Raw genomic sequence first — 12,252 nt, 5'->3', positions numbered from 1 at the left:
ATCAAAATTGTGGCCAGTGAAAATGCTGAGTGGCTAGTAACTAGGGGTTGAATGACTTCAGAATTTTAAAGTCAACATTTATGTGATTAAAGATGAGTCAACGTCGACTAGTCGCTGATGGCATCATTAATGAACAAATAAGCCTGAACCTGATACTCAAATGCGGGTCGCCTTGTGCACAGCGATGGCATATGACAGCGCTGCCCACAAGGCTATTGCTCCTACATAACAGCTTATTCTTATCAGTTCTTTTTCTTTGGGACGTTATATTTCTCAAAGATTTCTGTTCGTTCTAAATCAGATACAGACAAAGTAGCACAGTAAAGATTACATTTATATGAATGCTTGAATTTCGGAGTGGGATGCGCATATTGTGCATAATTTTACTCATTCCCGCAGAGTTTGTGCTCACACCCAAACCGCGTGCAAATAAAGCGGCCTCTCACTACTAAATTGAGTTCCTATTTCACTGTTTATTGTGCTTAACCAAATACACACAAAATAATGTCAAAAAGTCTTGGCGAGTATTTACGTAAACAGTCAGTTGTGTTTTGTGTTGTGTTGATGTCATGGCAGAGCTTTAAAGTCGACTAGTCTGTGCAACCCCTATTAGGTAGCTTTGGAAAACTAGCCACAGTGGCTGGTGAACAAAAAAGTTAATGTCAACACTATTTTCATTTAAGCACTGTACAGAATATGGGTACAGAATAGAGTTTGGTTTTGTGCAATACCTGATTTTCAGTGTCCACATAAAACATGATCTGAGTGCCATTTCCCAAAAACGTGTTTTTGAAGAGTCCATCGCCCAAGTGTTCAGGAAAGAGTTGCTCACTTAGAATTACATGATATTTTACGATGTCTTGACTCTGTTGAAAAGAGACACTTTCATCAACTTTATGATTGCAACACATGATCTAACATTGTATCAAAAAGTTCCACTCACCAGTTGTGTAGAGTTTGTTTTAATTAGGTACTCCTGTACGGCACTGTCATACGGGACAAAAATGGTGTAATCTCTAGTTGGGATACTGTTTTCCAAGTCATAAAGCTAAAAAATAGAAAGAACTATGCTCATGTAACAAAATCAGCACTTACTCAGTTACTCTTTTTGAAAATATTGACTAAGTTATATCTCTGGGTGAATGGCAGAAACACACCAGTGCCGCCTTCCTGAAAAGGCTGAATGCTGGCGTGTTGTTCAGGAGCTTCATCAAAGTGGGAGGTGGTGGAGGTATATCAGATAAAGCGGGTCGAAGAACCTGCGAGAAAAACAGATTTGCTATGTTGTTGCTAGGGTGCTTTGAGTGGTTGCATGGGCATTGCTATACAGTTGATTTTGTTGCTAGGCTGTTGTTATGCAATTGCTAAGGTGTTCTAAGTGTGTTTTAGCGTTGTTATGTTGATGTTAGGGCATTTCGGGTAGCTGTTAGGACATTGCAATGCAGTTGCTATAGTGTTCTGAGTATGTTTACAGAATTGCTATGCTGTTGCTAGGTTGTTTTGGGTAGTTGCTAGAGCATTACTTTGCAGTTACTAATGTGTTCTACATGTTTTTAGTTCTAAGTGTGTTTAGAACATTGCCATGTTTTTGCTAGGGTGTTGCTATGCAATCGATAAGGTATACTAAGTTTGTTTAGGGCATTGCCTTGTTATTGCTGCAAAGTTTTGGGAAGTTGCTAGGGTGTTACTACTGGTTTTCTATGCATTTAAGGCATTGCTATGAATATGTTTTGAGTGGTTACTAGGGTGTTGCTAAGCTGTTATTCTGGTCTCCAGATTTGTCTTGGGTCCCTCCTTCCATGTAAGTCCATGGGAAATCCCTTTTTTGCTTATTGTAAATTTGTAGCACACATAGTGTGGGATGCACTAAATATTTAATATTTTTGGTTTGGTACTTTAAAAAACAAACACAATCTTTACAAAGTTTAATTACCGTGTCAATAATGTGAATGCACCCATTTATTGCCTTGAGGTCTGGAACAAGAATAGTAGCATTGCCGATCATGAGCTCCTAGGGACACAAGGGTGAACAGGTCACATCACAGCAGTGCAAGATGACCAATTTAAGTCTGTAATTAATCAAAGGGGTGGGGTTTGTGCAACAGTTACCCTGCCGTTGCTTTGGACCTCCCATTTAGTCTTTCCTATAGTCTGGACTGTTTTACCAACTTGCTGCTGTAAGTCTTCAGTGGTGTAGATCCCCTCTAAAAAATGAACCCTAGACAGAAATCGCACACAGAAAATTATCTCATGGCATTTATTCTCTTTTGCAAACCTCAGAAATCAGTTCTCAATGTCGATCCAAACACATACTGTAGAAGGTGAGGCAGCCTGTAATAATCCATCCAAAAAGACTCGTCTGAATCACTGAGGTTTTTGAAAGCAGCTTTAGATGGAACTAAAGCCGTGACTCTGCTGTCGCTCTCAATCACTTTGTGCCTCTGCAGATGAACACAGAAATGTTGTAGAGTAATATTTGTGTAATAAATATTCCTTTTTTTCTATCAATTATGTCACTATAAAATTTTTGACATTTACTCAGGTAAAGATGTACTTACTTGAAGGAACCGATTGAAATTATAAAACACTGAATTTCCATCTAGCTCCTGAAAATAAAAACATTAATAAAAAAATGAATAACTTAACACATTTATATTTTAAAATCGGACTTTGATCCAAATCAGTTTTTAGGAACAAATCTATTGTATATGTGTAAGGTGCAAGTGTCCATGCGTCATCTTGCCATAAGCATGTTTCCATAACACGTGAGGCCGTCACCTTCGTATTCACTTGGGCACGTGCATTCACGTATTCCAGGGCTCTTCAATTTACATGTGGCCTGGAAACATTATCAAACAGTTATGTTTAATTTCACCAGAATCCCGCATTTTGACAGGTTATTATGTTGTACATAACTCTACAAGCATGAAATACTGACCAGAGAATGGCAGCCTCCTTTATCTGACAAACAGGGGTTGACAATTTCGCAAACGATGCCATCTCCCATGTAGCCTTTCTTGCAGCTGCATTCATTCTGAACAGAAAAATAAGTTGAACAAAACTCAGTTCTTGGTGTGCAATGGTTGTTTTTCTTTCATAGCTCAGTTCATATTGAGATCTCTGACTTGATTGCAGACTTTGGTATTTGAGACACTGTTGAGATGTCTAGCCCTTGCAGTACATTAAAGTTCTGGGTAGGATCGTTATGTTCCAGGTCAAATTGTCCCTAAGTGAACTGAAAACAATTAACCAAAAATTACACTATGAAAAACAAAACAAAAAACAAAAAAAATTAAAATGAGGTAAAAATAGTAACATTTTAACATCAATACCTCTCACACATCACAAAAAAGTAAACTTGCAGGTCAAATTGACCCGCTAACCTTGCAATCGTAATAGAAATGTAGTACACACATTCCACACCACCTCAGACTGTCGAAATTTTGCTGGCATGCTGCATTTCTAACAACTCAAAAATGTGTTTGGGTCAAATTGACCTTGAACATAATTTAAGGACTAGAGATGCAAAAGACTTTCAATAAGAGCTGAATTTAATCTCAATGCTGTCAAGGAGAGACAATTGAGATATTAAAGGCACAATATGTAAGATTTTTGGATAAAAATATCCCAAAAACCACTAGATCAATGTTATATATTTTGTTGACTTGTGTACTTAAATTATCCAAAATTTTTCCAAGAATGTTTAAATCCAGAGAAATAAGCAATTTTAACCAGGACACAGACCATGTCTGTGCGTCGCCGATAAATGACATACCTGTGTTACCCTCGGTTTCCGTTTTTATTTTGTAGAAACCATGGAAACACCAAAGACGCTTTAATACATTATGTGTTTTACTAAACAGGTGAGCAACTGTTTGGATGCATTCATCAAAAGAAAACTAATCATGTTATATAGCTCAACACAGTAAGTCTTATTGTTTAAATCTTGCTTTCTTGATTTACTGCGAGAACCATGTTTTACCATGCTTTGCATCATACTACAGTAACGTTAATAATTGAGTCCCATTCCGATTCTTTTCCACCGGCTATAGACCTGTAGACAACACCTCCCATGATTCAGCGAAATCAAGACATCATCAAGCTATGCCTTTGTTTTGAATAAGCGACCTCTAGTGGTGAAAATGTACATATTGTGCCTTTAAAGAGATATTTTTTTGTGATTTTTGTGTTAACTGTATCCTCACAGGTTATTTACTAATCCAGGCTATGGTATCGGGATCATTACCTGTCCTGGTGCGGTGGGGGTGCACTCTGCATTTTCATGACATCCACCACGACTCTCCAGCAGGCAGTTATTGATCTCCACACACAAACTTCCATCACCGGTCCATCCTTCCATACAAACACAGTTCACCTTTCCCGCATCGTAACTACACATGGCCTATTAAACACAAAAAACCTGAGTCAGGATCAACATGAAATCAAAACTGACTTAAATAACTGAACATTGTCATATTGCATGATTCAGCAGCATGTCATGTAATAAAGAATACAAAAGTTGACTTTCATACTATTTCTGCTGGTTTTCATAGCATTTCTTAACCTTCTGCTTCATATCAGTTTTGACTTTGTGTGTCATAATTACGATGCATGTTTTTTTCTTATAGATAGCAGGAATGGGTTTCTATGAGTTGCAGACAGACCTAGTCCAGTCTCATCTTAATAGGGTTTTTTTTTTTTATCTTTTTAAAATTTTTTTATTAAAACATATTGCCTCCTTAAGTAACTTCAATGTAGGTGCAAAATTTCAACCCTGGCCAATGCTGGAAATCATTTTAATGTGTCAGTTTGAATCAAAAAGCGACTTTAAATCACTGCAACTTCTGAATTCTGATGCACTAGTAAAAACGGGGCAGACATCACTTTAGATTTGTTCTACATCTGAGGGCTAAAGGCACACTGCTGGAAAGGAGAAATACATCTGTCTCACATTGGCATCACAGCCTCCTCTCTGAGGCTGGAGGCAGAGATTGATTTCAGTGCAGGAGTAACCGTCTCCATCGTATCCAGGCAGACAAACACACCTACAGCACAATGTACAATAGATCAAAAACACACCAAAGAGGGATGACGATTAAACAAGTCAGAACAACAACAGTTAAACACAAATACACTGCCATTGCTAAGATGCTTGCTTCAATGGGCACTGCAGAATAAAAAGTATTGGGTTGTAAAAAAAAATCCAAAAATGTTATAAATAAAATAAAATAAAATAAAATAAAATAAAATAAAATAAAATAAAATAAAATAAAATAAAATAAAATAAAATAAAATAAAATAAAATAAAATAAAATAAAATAAAATAAAACCTTAAAGGTTTTTGGTTGTTAAAAAATGTCAATGGCCAAAAAATGCCAAAAAATATTGTCAAAAATAATTTAATAAAAAACAATGGCCATTGCAGTATAAAGTATTGGGTTGTTAAAAAAACTGCCATATATAACTCTGGCTGTAATAAAAGTAAAGTAAAAACCTGACTCTAAAATAAATAAAATACTACTTTTATTATATAAATTAATATTTATTACATAAATAGTATATAAATGTGCACTGCAGAGTAAAAAAATGGCAAATATTTTCCAAAACTCTTATCTAAAATAAAATAAAATACCTGTGTGCAGCCTATAATGATCTAAACATCATGCTCAAGTGACACGTACATGTTTTGTCCATTGTTTTGGACACATATGGCGTGAATATGGCAGTGCTCAAGGACGCCGTCTGAATTGCAGGGGGTGGCGGTCTGGTCACAAAGGTCCCCAGAAAACCCCTTCAGACAAGTTCCTTTCCTACACAGCCCCATACTGCCAGGCCTGTTATCACAGGTGCCATGGACACAGTGGCAATCTACAGGACCAAACAGAACGCAAGGAGAGGAGAAGGTCAAGACCGCTAATACTGTATCAGCAGCGGGTCATGATTTGGACAAAGAGACAGAAGGAGGTACTTTGAAAAGATAAACTGGTAAAGAAAAACATATATAAAGGTATATAATTTCACCTTCATCACAGTTCTCTCCATGTTTGTTGGGATCTGAGCAGAGGTGACATCCTACACCCTTAAATGCTGGTTCACACTTACAGGAGCCATTTCCACTGATGCCGTCAAAACACTACAGATGGAGACATGGCAAATAAACACCAGCACTTTCTTCAGCCGAATTCACCTTCATAGTGAGTTCATACTAACATACTTACAGTCCCTTTATCATAACATGGGTGCTGGAAACCTCCAATGCAAGGCTTACAGTCCGGCCCATAGAAACCACTGCAACACTCCGGCGTCTGCAAACACGATGGCAAACATCTCACAGGTTACTCAATGTAAATAATTCAGAATATTTAAAGATGAATGCATTTGAAACATTATGGGATCTGAGACCTTATTATCATACCATCTGAGTAATGTTGCAGTATTTGGCACAGCCTTCCTCGAAGAACGAGTACGGCCATGGGCGAACAAGAAGTGGCTCGCAGCCACTAAAATGACCTGTCTATCAAACGAGAAATAAAAATGGCCAAATGCATAGTTCGCTGGAATAAATTATGGTCAACACTGTTGTCAATGGTGCTCATGTTTCGATTTTCTTTATTTGTAAATGCAATGTTGAAAACACATTTATTTAAAATGTCTTTTAATAATTACATATTGATTATAGATGTCTGATATGGTTCATAAATGAGTGAAAACACCAAATACCAGCTCAACACTTCCAGGTGGACACTGTGTCTCATGGAGATGACTACATCGGACACAGGAACCCTATGGAGAGAAGCAAAATTTTGAAGAGAATTCATAGAAAATCTTGTTGGACAGATTTTGGTTTTATTTACCATAATAAATTTGTTAAATAATTTGTTAATTTTAATAAATAATTTATTTTTTAAATAATATCAGTGTTTTTGCAATTCCATTTGGAATCTTGGCCACGTAAGTACACTGGGAAGAGCATTTAAAATTATTATTGTTCAAATAAAATGTTATTTGTTTAAACAAACTATGTTTGCCTATTAAAGTTGAAGATTAAATATTGTGATCGATTTATGCTGAAACAAGAATTATAATGTAGGATGACTATAATAGCCTATGATTTTATTTACTTCACTTAAAGGGTTAGTTCACCCAAAAATGAAAATTCTGTCATTAATTACTCATCCTCATGTCGTTCCACACCCGTAAGACCTTTGTTTATCTTTGGAACACAATTTTTATATTTTTGATAAAATCCGATGGCTCAGTGAGGCCTACATTGGGAGCAAGTTAATTCACACTTTCAAGCGGCCAGAAAGCTACTAAAAACATATTTAAAACAGTTCATGTGGCTACAGTCGTTGAACCTTAATGTTATGAAGCGATGAGAATACTTTTTGTGTGCCAAAAAAACAAAATAACAACTTTATTTAATGATATCTAGTGATGGGCGATTTCAGAACACTGCTTCATGAAGCTTTACGAATCTTTTGTTTTGAATCAGTGGTTGAATCAAACTGCCAAAGTCTGAACATGATTTCAGTAAACAAGGCTTTGTTGCGTCATTAGTGTTTCGAAATTTCAATAGTTCACGTGACTGACAATTTGACACATGATTCGTAAAGCTTTGAAGCTTCATGAAGCAGTGTTTTGAAATTACTCATCACTAGATATTGTTGAATATAGTCGCTATTTTTGTGTTTTTTTTGTGCACAAAAAGTATCCTTGTCGCCTCATAACATTAAGGTTGAACCACTGTAGTCACATCAACTATTTTAAATATAGCTTTAGTACCTTTCTGGGCGTTTGAAAGTGTTAATTAACTTGCTGTCAATGGAGGCCTCACTGAGCCATCAGATTTCATCAAAAATATCTTAATTTGTGTTCTGAATATCTTATGATTAGATCGAAGGTCTTATGGAATTTTCATTTTTGGGTGAACTAACCCTTTAATTTTACTTAATGTTTAGTGCTTTGTTCTAGATAAGATCATTTGTTTTTCTGGCCACAGAAGAATTATGTGGTCACACACACACAAAAAAATATATAAAAAAGGCACCTACAAACGAGATCCTGCTCCCAATAATGTCACAACGATGAGGCATTATGGGAACTATGGAGGAAGGTACAAGAACTCCATCGATCAGGTGAATGATTCCATTAGACGCGACAATGTCTTTCGTCTCGAGAAGTATTCCCTTATCACCCAGAAAGACTCTTCCCTATGGATTGATTGAGAGGATGTATTAATTATATATTTACTGCCATTAAGTCACCCCATTTTTTATTGTATACAGAATGAGGCCCAACACATTTGTCCCAAATTTCATAAAAATGTCTCATTTCCATCAGGAGTTACAGTCAACGCAATCAATAAAGGACAGTCACTTACATCCTCAGAGGCGTTGATCCTTAAGATCTCATTGGCCATGGTCGTAATCTCAAACATGCTGGCGAGCTGGTCCACAGTGACCTAAGTAAAAGATATATGATGGGATATATGTTATACATTACATAACATACATCAAATGCCCAAAAATTACAGTTTCATAGCTAGAGGTTTTTTTAGAATGAATAACTTGACATATTTAAGGCTATTTTAAAACCTAAAACATTACATTTAGTATTATTTTTAAATCACTGACCCAAATATTCAACTAAATACTACACTTACTAACTAGTTTAAAGACGCCATAAAATCAAAATTGGAGATTTCAGATTTTAGTTCATGTCTGTTAGCTTTGAGGCTATCTATACGCTAGTGTACTGACATTGACAAATAGTGTACTTAAATTGACATGAACATTTTAGCAGTTGTAAAATGGTCCAAAAGTATGGCTGTCTAAATGGTAACCCCCTGTTCTGCCAAAAATTTAACAGACCATCTGTACATAGTGTTTATTTTGAGTCTCAAAGCAACCCTACGCTTAACCTTGGAGGCAGCAAATGCTAATCTCGCAAGAGCTTCACAAGTTTAACATCTATATATGACCTAAAAGTACATGGAAAACATCTCCTGCATAGGGGTAGACACATTTTTGTCCAATTAAATACTTTCTAAAATTTGCTAATATAACTTGCAAACAACTAGCATTAGCATGAAGCAAATCATGGTTTTAAAGGCCCTGACAAGCTAAACGCTATAAAAAATTTTAAAAAGCTAATATGTGCTTCCCTAATTTCACATTTCAAATGCATTTGTCAATCCATTTCATGTGTTCTCCAAAGTGATGTACATCAATGCCTCATTTTAATGTCAAATGAATGAGGTCAAAGAGATACTCACAGAAGCCAGGGAGAACATATGGTGTTTCAGAAGCGTCTGAAGCTTTGGTTTGGCCTTTATAACAAAGAGATGAAAAATCAGTGTATGTTATGAACAAATAAATGAATATCCTATGGATTTGATTAATACAATAAAAATACAGTAAAAATGGGATCCAAATCATTTGTATAAACTGAAAAGAAAGCACATATTGACTTACATCATTCAGCATGTACATAAGACTTCCATCTCTGAATTTGTCTATGGCTTTGTTGGTTGGAACAAGCACTGTAAGAGGACCTGAACCTCTGACGGGTAACAGGGCTCCACAATTCTGCAGCAGAAATAGAGACAAAATATTTTGAATGCTTGGGTTCAGTAGAGAAATGCAGAAAACAAGCACAATATGAGATCACTCACATCAACCAGAGACAGGAATCGATTGAACCTTTCATCCTCTCTGAAGATCTCCCCGATGGTCTTGGAGGATAACTTGAGGTTGCAGGAAAAAACATCTATATTAGAGAGTGTTGCTGTTGGTGCTGTGTATCATTCATCAGATATCACTAGATCAGTCGGTTGAGAAATAGTCGGTTGTGGCTTTACCTCCATGTTGTTTTTTGAAGATTCGATATGAGTAAGAGTAAAGGGCTTGTCAATAATATGAATTATTCCGTTGGATGCTGGGTAGTCGCTCTCAAGTATAGTAAACAATACGTCTGGATCCCTCATCAGGATGAAGTGCTACAGACACAAGCAAAAATCAATGGACAGAGATAGATAGATAGATAGATAGATAGATAGATAGATAGATAGATAGATAGATAGATAGATAGATAGATAGATAGATAGATAGATAGATAGATAGATAGATAGATAGATAGATAGATAGATAGATAGACCGATAGATAGACCGATAGATAGACCGATAGATAGACAGACAGGTAGATTGATAGAGACAGACAGATAGATAGACCGATCAATCAATCAATCGATAGAAAGATAGCTAGACAGATAGACAGACAGACAGACAGACAGACAGACAGACAGATAGATAGATAGATAGATAGATAGATAGATAGATAGATAGATAGATAGATAGATAGATAGATAGATAGATAGATAGATAGATAGATAGATAGATAGACAGATCAATCGATCGATAGAAAGACAGACAGACAGACAGACAGACAGATAGCTAGAAAGACAGAAAGATAGACAGACAGATAGACAAACCGATCGATAGAAAGACAGACAGATAGATAGACAGACAGACAGATAGATAGCTAGACAGACAGACAGACAGACAGATAGATAGATAGACAAACCGATCGATAGAAAGACAGACAGACCAATCGATCGATAGAAAGACAGACAGACAGACCGATCAATCGATAGAAACAAAGACAGACAGACAGACAGACAGACAGACAGACAGACAGACAGACAGACAGACAGACAGACAGACAGACAGACAGACAGACAGACAGACAGACAGACAGACAGACAGACAGACAGACAGACAGACAGACAGACAGACAGACAGACAGATAGATAGATAGATAGATAGATAGATAGATAGATAGATAGATAGATAGATAGACAGACAGACAGACAGACAGACAGACAGACAGACAGACAGATAGATAGATAGATAGATAGATAGATAGATAGATAGATAGATAGATAGATAGATAGATAAATAGACAGACAGACAGATAGACAGACACAGACAGACAGATAGACAGACAGACACAGACAGACAGACAGACAGACAGATAGATAGATAGACAGACAGACAGACAGACAGATAGACAGACAAACAGACAGACACAGACAGACAGACAGATAGATAGACAGACAGACAGATAAACAGACAGATAAACAGACAGATAAACAGACAGATAAACAGACAGATAGACAGACAGACAGACAGATAGATAGACAAACAGACAGACACAGACAGACAGACAGACAGACAGACAGACAGACAGACAGACAGACAGATAGATAGATAGATAGATAGATAGATAGATAGATAGATAGATAGATAGATAGATAGATAGATAGATAGATAGATAGATAGATAGATAGATAGATAGATAGATAGATAGATAGATAGATAGATAGTAGGGGTGTAACGGTACACGTATTTGTACCGAACCGTTTCGGTACAGGGCTTTCGGTACGGTGCACGTGTGTACCGAAGCATTACATTGCAACCAATATTCACCACCAATAACCGCAATAAGCTCTGCGTTTTGTTACTTTCGATAAGAAACAAAGTGTCATCCTTCAAATTCTGTCCACGAAATCATGAAGTTTAAACAGAAAATGCCATTTTGACGTGCTTTGATGTGGGGTGACAGATCACTGTACAGGCGCCTCAGTTCAACCGGCAGCGCGAGCACGGAGCGCAAGTGAATGTGTTCATCTCTTCCTCCTTAATACTAGTTACAGAATAAACATGAAAGAACATCTGAAGGTATGTTGCAAGATTCAGTACAACTTACTGAAACGGTCATATCTCATGTAATCGCTCATTCAGTGTTTCAACGGTGGAAAGACATCAATGAAAGCGTCCGTATTCAACAATATGTCATGATGCATTTACCTCAGAAAAGCCATTCAGCTTGTTAGTTCACTAGAGAAATGAACTCTTTCGCTTAATATATGCACTGTATTAGCCAATATATTCATTATTTTACTTAATCTTTTAGTGATATCCTGATTAGGCTATTTAATGTATGTTTAAATTAATCTGATGTTAAAATAACAGCCACTGTGTAGAAATGATTATATTTCAACAACGAATTGGAGTAAAAACATTTAGAAGTTAATGCAAAAACTGCCTTAGGTGCAGCTTACAGGTTTGCATACAATTTGTTATTTGAGTGTTGATTATTTTATCTAAAAATAAAAAGCAATTGAATTTAGGCTAATAGTTTGGGCTTCTTTCAAGTTAGGGCTCCCTACATAATTTATAGCATTAGCAG

The 12,252-nt window shown here is 36.4% G+C and overlaps 1 protein-coding gene across 2 annotated transcripts in view; it reads right to left on the bottom strand.

Moving 5' to 3' along the window:
- The window catches only part of stab1 (stabilin 1), a 46,641-nt gene that overhangs the window by 23,435 nt on the left and 10,954 nt on the right, over window positions 1-12,252 (bottom strand). For both annotated transcript variants that reach the window (XM_067396459.1, XM_067396460.1), the window contains exons 13-34: window positions 9,863-10,000; window positions 9,677-9,748; window positions 9,477-9,590; window positions 9,278-9,331; window positions 8,384-8,464; window positions 8,055-8,213; window positions 6,721-6,783; window positions 6,416-6,514; window positions 6,219-6,305; window positions 6,022-6,133; window positions 5,682-5,868; window positions 4,952-5,045; window positions 4,247-4,402; window positions 2,939-3,034; window positions 2,744-2,839; window positions 2,559-2,606; window positions 2,314-2,441; window positions 2,110-2,218; window positions 1,934-2,011; window positions 1,158-1,259; window positions 944-1,048; window positions 732-866 (exon numbers count right to left, since the gene is read on the bottom strand). In XM_067396459.1, the coding sequence (XP_067252560.1) occupies window positions 732-866; window positions 944-1,048; window positions 1,158-1,259; window positions 1,934-2,011; window positions 2,110-2,218; window positions 2,314-2,441; window positions 2,559-2,606; window positions 2,744-2,839; window positions 2,939-3,034; window positions 4,247-4,402; window positions 4,952-5,045; window positions 5,682-5,868; window positions 6,022-6,133; window positions 6,219-6,305; window positions 6,416-6,514; window positions 6,721-6,783; window positions 8,055-8,213; window positions 8,384-8,464; window positions 9,278-9,331; window positions 9,477-9,590; window positions 9,677-9,748; window positions 9,863-10,000 (2,313 nt within the window). The remainder of the gene's footprint in view (window positions 1-731; window positions 867-943; window positions 1,049-1,157; window positions 1,260-1,933; window positions 2,012-2,109; window positions 2,219-2,313; window positions 2,442-2,558; window positions 2,607-2,743; window positions 2,840-2,938; window positions 3,035-4,246; window positions 4,403-4,951; window positions 5,046-5,681; window positions 5,869-6,021; window positions 6,134-6,218; window positions 6,306-6,415; window positions 6,515-6,720; window positions 6,784-8,054; window positions 8,214-8,383; window positions 8,465-9,277; window positions 9,332-9,476; window positions 9,591-9,676; window positions 9,749-9,862; window positions 10,001-12,252) is intronic.

The sequence above is a fragment of the Chanodichthys erythropterus genome, chromosome 10 (genome assembly GCF_024489055.1).
Source record: "Chanodichthys erythropterus isolate Z2021 chromosome 10, ASM2448905v1, whole genome shotgun sequence".
Classification (NCBI taxonomy): domain Eukaryota; kingdom Metazoa; phylum Chordata; class Actinopteri; order Cypriniformes; family Xenocyprididae; genus Chanodichthys; species Chanodichthys erythropterus.
The sequence above is the reverse complement of the archived record's forward strand: the minus strand, read 5'-3'. Positions and strand labels throughout refer to the sequence as shown.